This window comes from Echiichthys vipera, assembly GCF_963691815.1.
Source record: "Echiichthys vipera genome assembly, chromosome: 9".
Lineage (NCBI taxonomy): Eukaryota > Metazoa > Chordata > Actinopteri > Perciformes > Trachinidae > Echiichthys > Echiichthys vipera.
In genome coordinates, this window is record NC_139834.1 from 5,732,759 (window position 1) to 5,751,343 (window position 18,585).

General features: G+C 39.1%; 2 protein-coding genes across 2 annotated transcripts; both read right to left on the minus strand.

Annotated features, from left to right (window-relative positions):
• Positions 1-704: 704 nt before the first annotated feature.
• ccnt1 (cyclin T1) lies at positions 705-8,501 on the minus strand (the record flags this gene model as incomplete). The annotated part of the gene is made up of 9 exons (XM_083920218.1): positions 705-4,375; positions 4,507-4,577; positions 4,669-4,832; positions 5,013-5,058; positions 5,534-5,596; positions 6,204-6,264; positions 6,909-7,037; positions 7,138-7,219; positions 8,329-8,501. The coding sequence occupies 9 exons, from the start codon at positions 8,499-8,501 to the stop codon at positions 3,101-3,103; spliced, it is 2,064 nt and encodes a 687-aa protein (XP_083776344.1). The 3' UTR covers positions 705-3,100.
• A 2,194-nt stretch (positions 8,502-10,695) lies between these two features.
• Positions 10,696-18,012, minus strand: sarnp (SAP domain containing ribonucleoprotein). Its single transcript, XM_083920225.1, has 11 exons — positions 17,969-18,012; positions 16,495-16,594; positions 16,255-16,298; positions 16,092-16,162; positions 15,166-15,217; positions 14,954-15,027; positions 14,224-14,261; positions 13,934-13,959; positions 13,775-13,843; positions 13,560-13,649; positions 10,696-11,787 (listed from the first exon to the last, which is right to left on the minus strand). Exons 1-11 carry the CDS (start codon positions 17,999-18,001, stop codon positions 11,746-11,748), a joined length of 639 nt encoding a protein of 212 aa, XP_083776351.1. The 5' UTR covers positions 18,002-18,012; the 3' UTR covers positions 10,696-11,745.
• Positions 18,013-18,585: the final 573 nt, after the last annotated feature.

Below are 18,585 nucleotides of genomic sequence, written 5' to 3' on the forward strand. Positions count from 1 at the left end.
AGCTCTGATTGGCCAAAGCTCGAGGCATTTCATTGGACAATCTAGCTGCCAATCAAAGTGGCATCAACAGTAGAATTTTCTTCTCTGTGGAGGACTAATCGTGATTTAAGTCTCTATATATATATATACATATATATATATATATATAAATGAATAAAGGACTAAATAATTATATACAGAAATGAATAAATAATTGCTGAATTTAATGAATAAATGCATGAATAAATGGGCCTTCCTACTACCTCATTTACAAATGGACACAAATACAGAAAAAATAAATGTAGGTGACCAAAAATATAGAAATAAATGTAATTAGTATTGAAGTAATTTAGAGTCTATCCAAATTATTAATAACAAAAGTATTTATACACCTGATATACTATAGGAGCTTTTTAAGGAAATGTGATTATACAGTCTAGCTTTCATTCAAAAATGTAGTTATTTATTGATTTTGTATCTATTTTTTACTTCCATTGTTTGAGTATTTAAGTACTCTTTCTCCTTAAATTTACTTATTTTATGTCATCATAATATAAGATTGTAAAAATGACTGCCTTATATATTGATTTGTTTTAAGTATGATGTCAAACTGTTCTACAAGCGTTTGTGAGTATTTGCAAATAAAGTTGTAAACACAGACACATACAGGGCTGCAGCAGTGACGTTTCATAAAAACGTATAATACAGCAATCGTTTTTCTTAAAATATTTATTGACTTTAATTGAGAATAAAGCAACCACATTATATCAAAAAGAACAGTGTTCACATATAACGCTTTAACTCAAAACAAACAAAACAGAAAAATCCAAAAACATTTCATTTCCAGACCTGAGTGTCACTAAAAACACCAAGACGTGAAACAAAAACATGAAACGTATTGTAGCTATGTGACTTTGCATTGTTAGGTTGCATGAGTGTCTTCCATTTTTCTCACATATGGGTTTTATTTTGAAATGTGTCCTTTTTTAATGACTTTCCTCACAGCATAATGTTAATACATACATTGGAAGATTTGTCCAGATCAAATAAAACAATTGTTCAAAAATGGTAATATATTGGACATCTATTCTAGTAGCATAACCATTATACATGTAACACTTTGTCAATTGCATTGTAGGCAAACCTACTGAGATAAATATTCAGTGCATTTACTGTTTCCCTGTTACAACCAAGAGTTGAAGAACCAATAAAACCTCTGCTGCCTGAGCAAAGAGCTGTACTCTTTTCAGCTTATCTTCCATATAATCGAGGGAACAAAAACATTTTACATGGCTGATGATTTGTTGTACTGCATTACTTTTAACTGCCTAAAACAAATGAGTTTCTGATTACAAACTGGTAAAAGAACACAGGTAAAGAGCGGTAACACTATACAATCAAAACCACATAAAGCTTAGTATGACTTAAATGTACAGATGATACCCGATCTCTTGCCAACAAGTGGCACCTCTTCCACAATTAACACGAATTCATCCTCAAATGAAAATAATTAGGGAGTATACGTCATGCTCATGAACCTTAGTGGAGATAGGTCGATAACCTGCTCGCCGTGTATGATTTACACAACTAAAACAACACGTGCAATATTTTTTTTTAAGGACTCGTGGATGGATTATAAACAATCTGAAGCAGGAAATCCACTGTTTTAGTTTAATGTCAAAAGACAGCTTTATAACATGATTAAATCAGACCAGCATGAAGTGACAGGCATACACTTTACACATTTTAAAAACATCCCTAAAAGGAAATGGATAAATGAAAGACGACCATAAAAGACAGACTATGGGTGTTTGATTAGTCTTTGATATAGTGTATAGTGAATACTTTTATTGTAGATTGTGCTCGATATGGTCACCCCAAAGTGAGCACCTGCAGATTTTTTTTCCTGGCGCGGTGTCACGTCACTGCTGCGGCCAGCGTCGAATAAAAACGATGTACATCAATATATTCTGCCTCTTTTTGTCTTTGCATGAAGCCGTGATCGCTATAAAAAACACTCGCCCTCCAGAGGAAACCCATGAACAAGTAAGTGACAAATTACATGACAAGATTAAAAACTCACATTTCTTCTCTAGAGGGATTTTTTTTGTTGGCAATTCCTTCATTGTGACCATAACGCGTAGATATGTTTGACCTCTCTGAACCCTTTGATAAAAACCATACATGTATATCCTTGGTATGAACTTTGTCTATTAGTGTAATCATTAGAGAACTGAAGACGAATATTTTACAACCATTTAAAACAATGACTGCAACACTCAAAATCTAAAAACAACAAAAAAAGTACAAGCGTCCTTAATTTACATCTTTTTTTTGTTGCAATTTTTCATAACAAAATGTAAAAAATATTTCATGTTTTGTTTTGAACATTTTACAGTCTTTGTACAAGTTTACCAAATAATGAGGGGAATAAAATAGATAAATATCAGGGGCGGGCAATCAATCACCCAATTTTTTTAAGGTTATGGCTGTTAAAAAAAAAAAGAAAAAGAAAAAAGAATATTGACAAGAAGGCTTGGAGTCACGCACTCTCACACTAGCCGGTACAGTCTCGAAGAAAAATCCCTCCAGACCACAAAAAAAGAGGGGAAACCTTAAAAAGGTAGAAAAGGGGACTGTTTTTCTCGCTCAAAAAAGCATTCAATTAATAAATAACATACTATAAAAACATTATAAAAAGACAATCGGTAAGAGGACCAAACAGGTATGTGATGGAGATCTTTTAGCTTAGTCATGATTTCTAGACAATGGATTCTTTCATAACGCTGACGCTAAAATATCCAGGTCCCATCATCACATTTCATTTGAGTTAAACAGAAGAGCAAAAAATATTATCTACACTTTCCTGTCATTTTTTTTTCTTCTCTCACATTTTTTTCAAGCTTTTAAAGCCTTTCATTATTGCCCAGCAAGTGTTAAAAAAAAAAAAGGTTAAAAACTCATTTATCTCACCGGTACATTTCACTGCTGTCACACAGAAGCCTGTATAAAATATTGGGCGAGTTAATAAAAAATAAAAAAACATACAATACTTTATGTAACTACATGGATGTTCACGATGTCAAAGACAATGTATATAATACGTCTCCTGATTAGGAACTTATTTGGGTAATGGCGGCAGTGGGGGAGGCGGTTCTGAAGGGAGGGGCGGGGGCCTGGAGTTGCTCCCTCTGGAGCCACCACTGTACCGATATTCCCCGTACTGGGGTCTGTACTCAAACATGGAGGGCTGGGACGGCTGGACCCCCTGCGCGCTCAGGAGAGAGTTTAGCATTTCAAAAGTGTCCTGGTACTCGTTCGACTGGGCTCCGCCTGCTGCACCGTGCCCATTAGTGTCCGTCTTGTCCCCTTTGGAGAAGCTCCCTTGGTGGTGGGGGAGGCCCAGTGCGGGGAGAATGTCAGGCCCCAGAGGTTGCCCAGAAGAGGAAGACAGGGACGGCAGCTGGTAGGGGTTCCTAGAGGACTTGCTGACTTTAGTGGCAGGGTGAGTGCCTGCTGTGGGCTCTTGGGAGTGCGTCCTCTTACGTGATGCGGAAGAGGATGAAGAGCTCGTCCTAGAAGAGTCGCTGGCGACTTTTTTGCTTCCTCCAACAGCCCCGCCAGAACTAGACGAATGTTTATGTGAAGAGGAGAGCGAGGCACCGGTAGAGGAATGATGGTGGTGGTGGTGGTAATTATGGTGGTGGTGGTTAGACCGTTCCCTGTGCTTGTCCCTGCTCTTGCCCTCCTCTCCTGAACTTCCCCTTTGCTTCTCAGGCACACGTATTCTAACTTTGATGTCCTGTTCCTGACCCCGGGAGCTGCCACCGTGCCCGCTTGCTCCTCCCCCAGCGAGGGGGAAGCGCATTTTGAGAGAGGTCCTTTCATGCCTCTCCTTCTCCAGTGGGATTTTCAAAATAATGGGCGATGGGTTGGACATGTCAGAGGAGGAGGAGCTGGACTGCTGGTGGTGGTGATGCTGCTGCTTCTCCTTCCTCTGCTGCTGACCAATGAGAGCCTGGGCAGCATTAGCATAGTCTCTTTTCACACTGGCCTCCATGTTTTCCAGCTTCCTCTTCTGAGCAGCCAGGACATCTGCGTTCTTGGCCCGGTACTCACTCAGCGACACCTTAGCTGGGGCGTGGACCTCGTTGTTGGGCTGTTGCTGCTCAGATCCGGCCTGACCTTTTCCACTCCAAGTGGCAGCACTGCCAGATTCAACCCGGTCCTTGTCACCGATGGATGAGGAGGAGGAGGCAGAAGGTGGAGCTGAGAGGCTCATCAAACCTGCCACTGTGGTCTCTGATGAGGCCATTGAGATCATGCTCATCATGGTGTCCCTCTGGTCACCCTCTTCCTGGACTTTGGTCTTGGCTTTTGGTGTCTGACCTCCAGCCTGGAAGCCAAAAAAACCAGACATTCAAAGTAAAATTTGACAACAATACATGTCCACACATGGCAGGATGTATTGACTTTACTTGGTAGGTCACAATGAGGTCATGAAGGAGCAACAAAAAAGTTCTATACCTTCCAGTTGCGGATCCGTTTCAACCGGCTGGGTGTTTTCTCGAGGATCTGCAGGAACTCGTGTGTGAGCTCTGAAAGAAGTTATGCAGACAGACCAAGTTAAAAGCTTTTCCTGCTTTTACTCGAAACGGAGTGAACTGCAAGATCATTTACAGCACGTACCATCAAGCAGCTCCAGGGTAACCGTGGGGTCAACATACTCCCACCAGTGTTTTCCATCCGTAGACACAGGGATTTCCCAGTTGGACCATTTGCAGGCGAGGTGGATGCACACACACGCCACAACCGGCGGACTATACTGCAGGCAGAATGTGGTCAAGTGCAGACTACGTGGCAGGATACATCCCAGAAGGCAATAAAAAACAGAAAGAGGGGGACAGAGAGCAGACATATTGAGTTAGAGGATTATAAACAATCACAAAAGATATGAAAACATGCTGTGCCATATTACTGTTCATATCAAAACATCACAGAAGCTGATGTTTTACAGTGAACTGTGAATATACCTGTTAGTGGCCATGAAGTATGACGTTTGAGCCAGATCCTTACTTGCTGGAACAACAATAGAGCAAAAAAACACACTTAAAACCTGAGAAATAACAGTTCGACTGGCCAACGTACAGACATGCTGAAATATACAAACAGTATTTCTGGGGCTGGGTGATATTTCAATATGAAAATCGTCTTTCAATGAAAAAATGAAAGAGATTCCATGATATACATATATGTATATCTAATTTGACAATAACTCATTGACCGTTGTGTTACAGCAATTTTAACGTTATTTGTACGGAACAATATGTTCCTTGCATGTTGTATTCATTTTGCACTTAAGGAGTATACAAAAACAGATGTCACTGTGTTGTTATTCCATATAGACTACTTATTTACTGAATTACCAGAACACATGCTATATCCCATTATACATTTTATTAGCCTGATATGACATGACGTATATCTGGACACAAGATTTTGGTCATATCGCCAAGCCCTCAGAATTAAGCTAAATTGAAGAGTTGATGCTCACCTCTGACAAGCTGAGTGCACTTGACAACATGAGTATGTGGATGGTCAATGGTGATTTCAAAAGCTGTAATAAAAAAAAAAAGGGACAAAAAGAGACTCAATAAATTAAATGCATAAGTCAAATTAACACATGCACCACATAGATTTCATTCAACCATTCAACTCCCTGAAAACCAGAAAATTAATACTGTTACATCAAACTAAGTGTGACGTGGAATATCACTTTGCATGGGGGTCTTCCAATAACATCCTGGACGATAAAAACAGCAGATGAATGTGAAAAACATTAAAAGGCATGCCAGTACAAATTATGAGTCATTTCCAAACTCTTGTTTAAAAAGTAAAAAGACAATTTGTTGTTTTCGTGAACACGCTAAAAATCCATTGTTCTTGATGCAGGGATTTATCACATAGTCCTCAAACGCTGGGCTTTTAAGTTTGTAGTCAAGAAAAAAAAAAGAAAAGGGAAATGTAAAGTTATGGAGATGATGGAAACAAAAGCGGAAACACTGTAATGCAACAGTGCTGCTACTATGAAGCGCAAATGTCTCTTTCCTGTGCTGCTCGCCGCATAACGGCTTTCTGTGGACAAAAGTAAAACAGGTTATTTTTATAATGACATGCGTTTGTGGAGGGAAATCAATGGAGCCCGTTCTTCCTTCCCAACTTACCCAAGGTCTGGAGAATTATGCTCTCAAGAATGACCAGGTCTTGGGCTTGTTGCAGGTAGGCCTGAGGTTGAGAGGACAGGCACGTTACTCACTGGGAGGCCCTCGATCCGTTGTCAAACACATTAAACGTACCCTTCAGGTAGAAGCCTCACAGATAAGTAGTGAGACGATTAAAAGCTACACAGTGAGTACAGACAAACATCACATTTCCTGGGTGAAAATCTACACAGACATTGGGATGTTTTTATGTCTTTTCCCCTCTTGACCCTTGCATCAAGAAAGAATAACAGGTAGCTATTTTACCCAGTTAAATGCAATGTGAAAAGCGAGAATAAAGAAGAAAAACAGCTGTTAACTTATCGCCAACCTACACAAGAGTATCACTACTGAAGCTGCTAGAAAAACATCTATTCTAGCAGACCAAAACTGTGATGAGCATCACACATTTAAGCGACAAACTGATTCAGCTTAAAAGGGGACCCTCTCTTGATTGAAAGTGCTGCCACAAAGGAAGGTTTACAGTCAAACTGTTGCTTCTGAACACAAAACAATCAGTAAAATTAAAACAATATCAATCTTCACAAACTCTTCCGACGTAATAATACACTCCCTTTAAGCCTCAGTATTAGGGAGACCTGATCTCGACCCGATCAGGTGGAGACAGAGCACAATTGCCGGCGATTCTGACTACAACCCAACACTTACATCACTGCGAACATCTGGTGAAGGATCCTGAGGATTGAGGCATGCGTGGGCCACCTTGATAACGTGTTCCAGCTTCCTTGGCTGCTCCTCGACCTTGGCAGCGAGGAAAAGTGCGGCTGGAGAAATAACCTGGCGAGGTTGAAAAAAAACAAAAATAAGTACATCAAGTTGATTGAAACAAGTACTGACAGCTGTCATCCAGGACTTCAGGTCACAAACAAATACTTACATTTCTGTGAAATCTGGTGAAAGACTGGACCATGTAGAATCGATGCATGTAAACAATGGCTGTATTAATCGTAAGTTGGGACCTGATACGTGTCAGTTAAGGATAATATATCAAACAGCACGAACATATGACAACACCTATGATTAGATACTGTGTATATAACTGGGGTCATTGGTCTACATGTGATATAAAACCATTAAGAGCTTTAATTAAGCTAATAACCCAATATCACATTAGGGGATTGAGAATCCGTTTATTCTCACAGGCAGTAAAATGTACAAAACCTCCTCCCCTCCATCCTACCCCTCTCTCAGGCCAAAGTGCAATAAACTCACACCCCAAGAACTGAAAGTGAAAATACCACCACCAACTATTTTATAAACTGTTAATCGTAAAGATATTTTTCATGCAAAGATGCTGTTTTCAGTCTTTCAAATATGGAGATCTTCTTTTCACTGTGTTATATCATATATGCCATGCCATATAACACAACATGTCAAGCAGTTTCAAGCACTTTTTTAAAAACCCAAGCACTTTTCAAACCTTGAAAACGCCACACTAAACTCAAAGTTTTTTTAAAGGATTTACAGCACCCGTATGGACCCTGTTTTCAATACTTGCAAGCAACTAAACTGTGTTTCGTTTTCCTACAAAACAATGACAATAAAAATCTATCTATCTAAGAGTAGAGGCAGAGCAACAGAAACAAACAGCTAGCTTCCCACATCAACCAGATGTGTTATGTATTTTACACATATATGTGTCAGCTCTAAAATATGAAACATTCAAACACTTAAACACACTAAAAAACCACAATGTTTCTAAAGATAACTGTTACACTAATAGCTACATATTCGTCTTCACTAACATTCATCGTTAAGAGGCTGAAGCTAATGCTAACGTCGTGGAAGCCCGGCACCAGGCAGGCCTGTATGTCCCCGATGTAGCCTAAACTACTACACCGCTCTCACACAACAACTGCAAACGTAGTAAAAAATCACGAAACCACCGCGTCAAACACGTAAAAACATCAAAACAATGTTAAAAAATACCTCGACGTGGACACAATAACAAACACCAGCCATGCTCTGTCCGCCTGTAACCGGCTTCACGAGAAGCTAATGTTACCAACAGCTAAGCTAACGCTGCTAACAGCTAAGCTAACGTTGCTTACAGCTAATGTAAAGATACACGTTGAGCCGCTGTCCCATGTCCTGGAGTAGGTTCGCCGCCTGTTGTCTGTAGGACAGTTCCTTGTCGGGGTCGAGTCCGGCTCGTCGGGACGGGTTGTTGTCGATCTGTTGTCGGGTGTAGTACCATTTGTTATTGCAGCTTTCAGGGGAAGAACGAAACGAAGCCGCCATCACTGAGAAAGGACGATAGTTTAAAATTCTTGCGCGTCACAGGAACCTACGTCACACCGGGGTAGTAAGGTTTGGTGCAACTACATTAGTGACCGGCAGGGAGCACCAAAGCTACACTTAAATGATTATATAGATAGAACATGATATATTGGAACAATGAATGTGACTTATTGACATATTATAATATGGTACATTTTGATATAGTGAAGGGAATGAGACAGTATCAGCTGCTATAGAGTAGAAATAATTCTGTTTTATCATACATATAATAAGCACTATTGGAGCAAGTCTGAGAAATCAAAAAGATTCATTGGGATTCATTCATTCAGTTGGATGTACTGTATGAATCCCCACGTCTAGTCGTCTTAAGCAAATTGCAAGTCTTCCAGGATTTGATCAGTTCAAAATCTGATACTTTATTAAACTGAAAACTTTCCCCTTTGATAAAGCTTACGAGCCCTTAACAATGTTGTTATTTTTAAAGCTGATTTTCATCATCTCATCTCATCTCATCTTCATCCGCTTATCCGGGGTCGGGTCGCGGGGGCAGCAGCTTTAGCAGGGGACCCCAAATTTCCCTTTCCCGGGCCACATTAACCAGCTCTAACTGGGGGATCCCGAGGCGTTCCCAGGCCAGTGTGGAGATATAATCTCTCCACCTAGTCCTGGGTCTTCCCCGAGGCCTCCTCCCAGCTGGACGTGCCTGGAACACCTCCCTAGGGAGGCGCCCAGGGGGCATCCTTACTAGTAAGCTGATTTTGTTCTGCTTAATTATGCTGCTATAGGCCTAGTCTGCTGGGGGATAATACTTTTCCTGATCCTCTGAGCTTCTCTCCTCTCTGTCTGTATCATTCATGTCTCATCAATGCATGTTACTAATTCAACTTCTTTGTGAGTTGTTTGTGTTTTGTCGTCTCGCAGATCTCTGCTGATCGTGGTGGTGCCTGCTGCCGTGGTCCTGCATGACACTTCCTGCTACTTCTATAACTATTAGTCATATACACTATCACTAGTCTTATAAACTATGGGATTTGCAGCCATAAAAACACCATCTCGCTGTGTCGTAGCTGCTGTTGCCGCTACTCATCATTGATCATGTGTCATAATTCTTATCATTTTCATAATTTATAACCTTAGCTGTGCTTGTTTCTACTATTCTGCTGTATTAACTGCCATAACATATAAGTCATATTCACATTACTATAGATATTATCATAGTTACTGTTACTCTTTTGTTTCTTGCATCTCTGGGAGTGTCTCTCTGTCTGCCCATCTGTCCGTCTTTTCTCTCTTTCTCTCTCCTTTTCTTCCTCCCCAACCGGTGCAGACAGATGTGCGTCCTCCACAGAGCTGGGTCTGTCTGACGTTCCTGTCTGTTATAGGGAAGGTTTTCGTTGCAAACGTACTCTACGGGGGAATTGTTGGGTCTATGTACATCATAAATAAGTCATAGAGTGTGGTCTATACCTATTCTGTAAAGTGTCCTGAGATAACTTTTGTTATGATTTGACACTATAAATAGAATTGAATTGAATGTTTTTTACTGTTGTTTTTTGCGTCAGTCATTTAAAGTATCTCAGGTGTCGCAGCAGTCGAGTTTAGTTGCTTAGTTTTGTGACTCAAGTCTGAAATCTCAAGTATGCACCTCCGTGGATCACAGAGAGGATGCAGTCCAGAGGACACGTTGTGACTTTTTTATTTTGATAATGCAGCACACTTGACTCATATCTCACTCTCCAAACCAGGAAATGCAACTGCTGTAATGTGCAATTTAACAAGAAATATAAACGTGTATATGCAATTCTTATGTGCATTTTATTATAGTTTTTAGCTTCATGTGTGAAATAAACAGTATATCTGTTTACATAACTTATTTTTACTCATTTGCATCCTTTTCACTCCTGCTGTGCACTCAACAGTACAAATTAAAATAAAGTTAATGTTGAATTATGATCAAATTGCACATATATATTAATTTAATGTATTAATATCTACAATAACAGAAGGATTTGAGACAGGAAGGAGTTAAGTAATAAAGGTTACCAACTATGAATTAAAGTCTTCACTCATCATCAGTGGGGACAAAAAAGATGCACATTGATTTATAAGAAACACAACCAAGAGTCAAACAAAACAGATATCAAAAAATTGAAAACAATTTATTTTAAATCACAAAATGTTATAAAATGGACAGATAACTGAAGCAGTGTAGCGATGGAATCCCCAAGAGAAAACACAGAAACAACAGGCTCTCTGATAAATCAAAAGTACAATTAAATACAAAGAAGTCAGTTAAATCATTTTAAGCCGAGCATTAGAGAAAGATCTGTTTCATCATAGCCAGTAAACAGAAAAACAGAATTTAATTTGTGGATAACTATTTGAGTTTAGTTTCTAATATTAATTCTAACAAATTAAAAAGTCAAAAAGGAAATTAAAGACCTATCGTTACAATTCAGCTTTAATTTGGAGTAATGCTTCAGTCTTTACTACAGTCTGTGATTTTTAGTCTCGCAAAATTGTATTTATAGCTGTTTGTCTCTGTTTTTATTCTACTTTTTGTTGTTTCAATTTGCTATGTGGAGCACTTTAGAATGCAGGTTTGCAGGAAATAACGTAGATTTAAAAGTCTATTCAAAACAAATGTGCTCACAAAAATGTTCTCATCTAAATTTAAGACTTTTACTGAGCAAAGATTTTGACCCTCACACTTCCTGCAGCTGTTTCACAGTCAATGCATCTCTGGCTTCGACTTGCTTTAAATTTTCTGTTTGCTTTTGGAAACTTAAGGTGGGTTGAATCAAACATATTGACCAATTGTCCCCCCTAAACAGATGAATAAACTGCAGAAATAGGAAGAACGAAAACCGCTATGTTATGCACAGGAGCTAAAACTGCCCATGCATTTTAGAAACACACCTCTAATTCCTATATTGAAGTAATGGAAAATAAAAAAAGTAACGCACTCAAAGGCCTCCCAGCACGGAGAAAATGATGCTCTGGTAAATAATAATTTACCAGATTTGAGGCTTTGTAAATGAAGTGGGAGCTTTTTCCTATTTGTTTATTTTTAAAGGCATTTAAAATGATCCAACTCACCGGTTTATCTTTGTATTTCATTATACTTTTGATTTAGAGCAATCCGATTAGTGACATTAGTCGTCATCGGGGGAAAATCTGTTGTGCAGTAATGAAAATGCTTTACAAAAAAAAAAAAAAAAAATCACAGAATCTAAAACACTATTCACACTATTCCAAATCTTTCCGCACGCTTCATTTTCTTTGCCTGCAGAAGAAGAGAAAAAACATTGAAATGAATATGCATCACTCTTCATTCCTTCTAGTGCTTTTATTTTTAACTCAATATGGTAATGTCCAACACGTCAAACACTTGGGCACTTGGTTTACACCTGGTTTTAAAATGCGTCTTGGGCGATCTGATCACGAGTGAACAGCGCTGATACCATTACCACCGTTCGCCAAGATGGTCCGGGACTCATCTGACCACGTAGCTTTCTTGTGTAAATGCAAATGCATCTTGGTGTGTCTCAAAATACAACATCGTTACAGGACACGGTAGTTGTTGTATTAATTTCCATTCATTCATTGTTTAAATAATTATTATAGTCAACAAGCTTATAACTGATGCATTTATAGGGGCGCAGAGAGAAAAGATGAACAGGCCGCACGGTCACGTTCCATGTAAACAGATGTATGATTTTCCTCGCAGTGACAGCAGAGGTCCTATTACTTTCTTACTATATTCATCCTCCACTGTATCAATCCCTCGATTTCCACCTCATTTGTCAACTCAGTTATAAAGAAACATCGGACTCTCCGCTGCTGGATGATTTGTCTGCAGAAGCACCGCCGCTACAGAATTATGAGCACTGCTGATAAAACCTACACGATCATTAACATCCTCTGCTCTCGTGTTTTACCGTCAAAAATATAAACAGAAGACTGGCCAATTTTGACCTTTGTATAGACAGGGTTTGTACACCTTTTCCCAGGTCAAATTCAAGCAATTTTAAAGCACTTTCAACCTACATTCTCAAGCTTTTCCAGCACCTTACAGATGTGGTAAATTACTTATTTCTACAAGTATATACATATTGAAATGTATGATTTCATTTTCTTAAAGAGCTGGTATTATGCTTTAAACAACTAAAGTTGTGTTTTGTAATTACAGAAGATAAGAATTGAATTTAAATTCCTACTCTATAGCTATTTGTTGTGAAAGAAATGTGGATATATTTTCAAGCACTTTCAAGCACTTTATCCAAAATTCAAGCACTTTTCAAACATTGAAAACACAACATTACAATTAAAGCATTTTCAAGGATTTCAAGCACCTGTACGAACCCTGATAGAGGAACTCCGAGGTGCATAGGCACCATTAGTGTGCTGCTCTAACGGCTGGTGTAGCCAGTGTTGCAGCAGCCGCTCAGTAAATAGTCTGCCTACACGTTCAGTAGTCTCCACACACTCGAAGTAGAGCAGAGAAGATAACTGTCGGTACCGGTTACGAACAGACTTGAAAACACTTTAAGTTAGAGTAGATCGCCCTCAGTGTGCTGTTAAAATGACGGACATTCTCGTCATTTCTGTTGACCTCTGCAACAGCTAACGTAGTCCTGCATTGCCAGCTCTACAGTCTGTTTACACTGCTTATCATCCTGAGAAAAACACGCTCTGGCTTGTTTAAATTTCTTTTGAACTAATCAATTGCCCTGGACGGTGTCATGCCCCAGATGCAGCAACGGTGACTTACAAAATACATACAGATAGTGGAATCCCAGCACTGTACATGTAGTTACTTAGGTTACTGCTAACGTGCCATCCGAGAGCATGGACATAACTCTGCGTGGTGCTCTTTGACCTTCTAGCGGAACTGACGTAGCCAGCAACGAAATCAGATGACAGGTGGTATGACGTAGATTCAGACGTTTGATGGACAAGTGTTTGGCGGTTCACTTGTGTTCGGATCACTAAAATGCATTTTAAAATGAAGTGTAAACAGCGCTAACAATGAATGACATAAAATAGAAAACCTACCTCAACATCGGCTGAAACAACCGGAGCTGCTGCGCCCGCTGAGACTCCAAACCTCTCCTTCCTCTTTTTCAGCTTCTCGTCATCTTCAATCTGCACAAAACAAGTTCCGTATCTCTTTCATGTCTCATTTAAGGCTCAGAAAAAAAATATGTTAATGTGTGAAAAATGTCAACTCGAGAGTGAAGTTGAACCGCGAACTGAAGCTCATAAATCACCTTTTGTGAGACAGATGAAACGTTCATTCCGAATCTTTCAGCTCTCTTCTTCAGCTGATCGACGTTCACCTTCATGCGACATAAAAACATTCAAATTCACATCATCTCATTACCTGGAGGAGTTAAAGGAATGTGTCAACTGAATGATGCAACACTTACAGGAGCTTTACTGTTCGCAACGACACCTGTTTGGGACACAGATTAAGAAAAGTCTGGGGTCAGAAGCAGCATAACTTCCTGGGAATTATTGCCAAAAAAGTTATTTAAAGAAAGCATTAAAAACTAAACTATGTACATTTTAGGATTTGTTGTCCAGAGTTGTGTGTTTAAAATCATCAACAAAGACTAATATTTTCCTGGGAAGTAACACATTTTAAAACCTTTCAACCATAGTTCACTTTTGCTCCATTGAGAACAATAAAGTAAAAGAACAAAGAGTGCAAACAGACCTGGAGTGGGACTGGAGTTCTCTGTGGATTCACCGAACCTGAAGAAAAGAATAATCAGTTCAACGTCTCTGTATGCTTTTTATAAATCATATCATATATTGATGAGTTTATACCAACTTGGGTATTATTGTCAGAGTTTTGACCGTAGTTTCCATCAGTTGAGCTTTTTTTGACTAAATATTTAAAGCCACGTTCTTAAAACAACTGCAAAGAGATTGTACTGGTATTATAACCTGTTGGAGCGAAAGTTTGACATTTTTTCAAGCATATATTTGTTTATTGGCGAAAGTTTGACATTTTTTCAAGCATATATTTGTTTATTGGAAGAGAAGTTGTCGAGGAAAGTGTGTTCTGTTGACACCATTTTGGCCAGTGTGAAGCCTTTTGTTCACTATGGTCACACATTAAAGAATATTGAGCATTTACACAAGAGAGATGCTGTGAAAGCTTTGTTTCTGCACTACATTTGCAGTTATGTTGGTTTATGTTATGTTATAACTTTTTTCATAGGGAATATATTTTGGTTATGTATTTTTATCACAAATTAGATCCTTTTGTTATGCTAGTGTGAATATTATACCTTCTCCCTCTCAGATCATTTGTTCTTGGATCAGTCAGTATAATCATTCTGAATAGGACTGACAGCCAAAACTACAAAAATTGAATTGTAATAAGTTTGAAGGAGCCTTTAAAAATCGTCTCAGAGGACCTGGCCTTGGTGAAGTCTTACCTTGCTGCACGTATGGCCTTTTTGCTTTCAGCTGTTGCAGGCAGGTTGAAACGTTCAGCTCTCTTCTGTAGTCTCTGCTCAACAAAGGGTGAGATTTGAATGCAACACTTCCACACGTGATATTTATTTCTGTATTAAAAAAAGGCAGATTGAAGACTTCCGTTCAAATTATTGAACGTGTGCGTTAGTGTGTGACAACGCGCCATACATACTTCAGTGGAAGATGATGGAGGAGTTATTTTCACCACCTTCTTATCAACAGCTCTGAAAGGAAAACAAGAGTTCAAAACCTAGTACATAACCCACAGAATTTAGGAGAGATGTGCGCATAACTTGGCATTGTGAATTTCAGCCACAAAGCCCAATCCTGGGTTTAGTACAGTTGATGATGTGAGTTAGAGCCAGGCCGATACATTCAGGCGACCAGGTCTGATAGAGCCTCTGTATCTATCAGCATCTGTATATATGTTGTCTGATGTGAAAAACTTTTTAACAGAACATATCATTCAGAAAACAATGCTTTGGGTGATATAGCAATGGTGTCATTGCTATTTTTAACACTCTTTATTTAAATGGTCAACAACTGGCTGATACCGAACATACAGTACATTTTTTTTATTATTCACTTTCTCTGTGTTTATTTCTTGAATTGGTTGACAATGTAATGCATTGTATGTATAACGATATTAAATATTCTTTATTGGCAGCCTTCGGAGTACTTTTTTTATATTTATTTTTATTTTATATTTATATTATTATATAGGACAGACAGGAAATAGGGTGAGAGAGAGGGGGAGACATGCAGCGAGGTCGGAGTCGAACCCACAGGATCAGGATCATTTTGATGCAAAATCCCTTCAGAAAAGGTCTAAATTCGCTATATTGACTGCCGTATCCCTTTTTAAAATTGGCAGCGGTCTTATAAGTTGCCCATCGATTGGGCCCTACCAGTCAAGAATAAATGTCACGACCCATTTAAAAAAAAAAAAATAGTGTGTCAATTTGGAGAATATTCTTATTATATTCCTTGCAGACATTTGGGAGATGGGAGCAGCCTGGTCGAGCACTTCTAAATCTCAAGAACTAACACGATACACATGTTTTTTTGTTGTTGTAGACGGCATGATAAATAACTTACGGCTCTTCCACAGCAGACTCTGAATCCTTCTCATCCTTTTCATTGTTGGCATTCTCAACTTTAGTGAATTCCTAAAAAGGGAAATGGAGAAATGTATTAATATTACACAAAATGATCAAAAGAGGTCTGAGGGGGGAACTGAAAGCTGCAATGATCACATTACCTCTGCGTCCTCGGCCAGGACATCGTCTACATCCACGTCTTCCTCTGTTGTTTGGGCGATGAGGGAGAAAGAAATGCCCCGTCACCAGAGAGCAGACAGAAAGAGGAACAGATGGAGAGGTCAGTGATTTTAAATCACAACAAGGAAACGGGACATTCACAGTCTCACTATCCACCGAGAGCTGAAAGCAGGTCATTTCAGGATTATATGCAGAAACAAGTGTGAAGGATGTGGCCTCACCATGCTCCTCCAGGTAGGCCTGCAGTCGGGAAATGAGCTCTCCTTTGTTTCCCTTTGTGTCCAGACCTCGGGCCTCACACTCCTGCCTCAGTTCAGCAAGCTAAAACCACAACCAGAGAAACAGAAACAGCACTTTTAATGCAACACGCACCATTTGACAGGTCAGCAGGGTTTCTTCAGTTTTCTAGAGATCATTTCCCAGGAGTTTTCTAGCGCTGGACCAGAGTATTCAAATATTCGGATATTCATTTGTTGGGTAGATATGTGGATTTAGATAGATATATTTATATTAACAGATATTTGGACAGGTTTATAAAGTGTCTGATGAGCATTACATATAGAAGCATTCTAATGTTGAAGGTATGGCTAATTAAAACGCATAAAAAAGAATGCAGAATATTTTTAACTGATCTTATGTTTTACGTATTAAATCTCAACATGAGAATTAAGTGCAGCTGTTAGATAATGTAAAGTAAAAAGTACATTTTCCTCTGAAATACAAAAGTACCATGAATGTAAATACTTAAGTAAAATACAGTACTAAATAGTTTCCACAAATGCTTGTGAGTGGGATTTGGTTAAATTCAGTAAAGCTGTTTAAAGTGTGTGTGTGTGTGTGTGTGTCGTCCTCCATAGAGCTGGGTGTGTTCAACGTTCCTATCCGTTAAAAGGACGTTTTTTCGTTGCCAGTGTGCACAAGATTGCGTGATAAATACTGTATTTAGATATTATTATTATTATTATATATATTGTGACTTGCTGTTGCTCATAGGGGAATTGCTGAGTCTCTGTAAATTATTAATAAAGTCATAGAGTAAGGTTTTCTACATCTATTCTATATGTAAAGTGTCTAAAGATAACTTTTGGTATGATTTGGCACTACAAATAAAATTGAATTGAATTAAGTCGACTAGAAAACCATTATAATCCAACTTTCAAGCACTTTATTCCTTTTAAAACCCACATTAAAGTCAAATGTTTGAAAAAGCCCCCATAGGAAGCCCGTGAACGGGACAACACAAACAATAGACGGTGCATTTGCGGACTAATGTTGGACTAACATGAAGTATTTCACCGACGGAGGGCTAACACACTCGGTTACCGATGTCGCTAATTCAATTGGACCCGGGACAAAGACGGCGGGACACTTTATATCTAACAACAGGGGCTACATTAACAGATTAAACTAAATATTACAATAATATCTGCTAATTTAAAGTAATTCCCAGCCGATGATTAACTTTAAATGTTTCGTGTTTAACGTATTTTCGGTTTAGCTTCGCAGCTACAGGAACAACGTCGAACACACGCCGGTTGCTGCTTCACACCCGGCGGACACATTTAACACTTCAACCCGTCCAGTTATCCGGATCCTCGCTCTATGGTGTTACAACTAACAACTGCTATAACATCATGTTTACTGATAAAAGCACCCAATGTCCCTAATAAATGACACAATAGTGGTTTTACTAACCTTCAGTTTTTGCAGCTCTATCACTTCGGCCATCTTTCTTTCTGTTTTTTCTCTTCCTCCAATCAGAGGGCAGCGGCGGCTCTACTTCCGCCCTCGTCACTTTGTTTCACAGCGCCGCCCAATGGACGGAAGGACGAACTGCAAGTGGCTGTAAATTAAAATGCCCGAGCCCGAGCAACTATTACTTGTCAGAACATCACAAGCAAAAACTCAGCAAACAGATAAGTATGTTTTTAGAGTTTTAAGAGTAGCAGAATCTAAGTAAATAACACTAAAGAAATGGGTAAAAAGCACACAACCAACCACATCTATTAAATACCTGTATATTACCTCTGTCTGAAATGCTCCATTTTAAGGCCTGTGTCTTTAAGACCAGTGTGCTCTGATTGGTCAGTGTTTCCGGGTCTTTAGCATCTGCGCTTTCTGCATCTCTGCACCATCATTGCAGCCAGGGAATGACTGTAACGGCACTGTAGCTGCACTTTCTTCCTTTATACAGCATAGTTGTGACGTCACAACGGTACAGGAAGTCCTGACGGCTCGTTTAAAGACAGTTTCTGAATATGCCCTGTGTGCATTTCTCCGTTTTGATACCTTCACAGTATTTATACAGCACC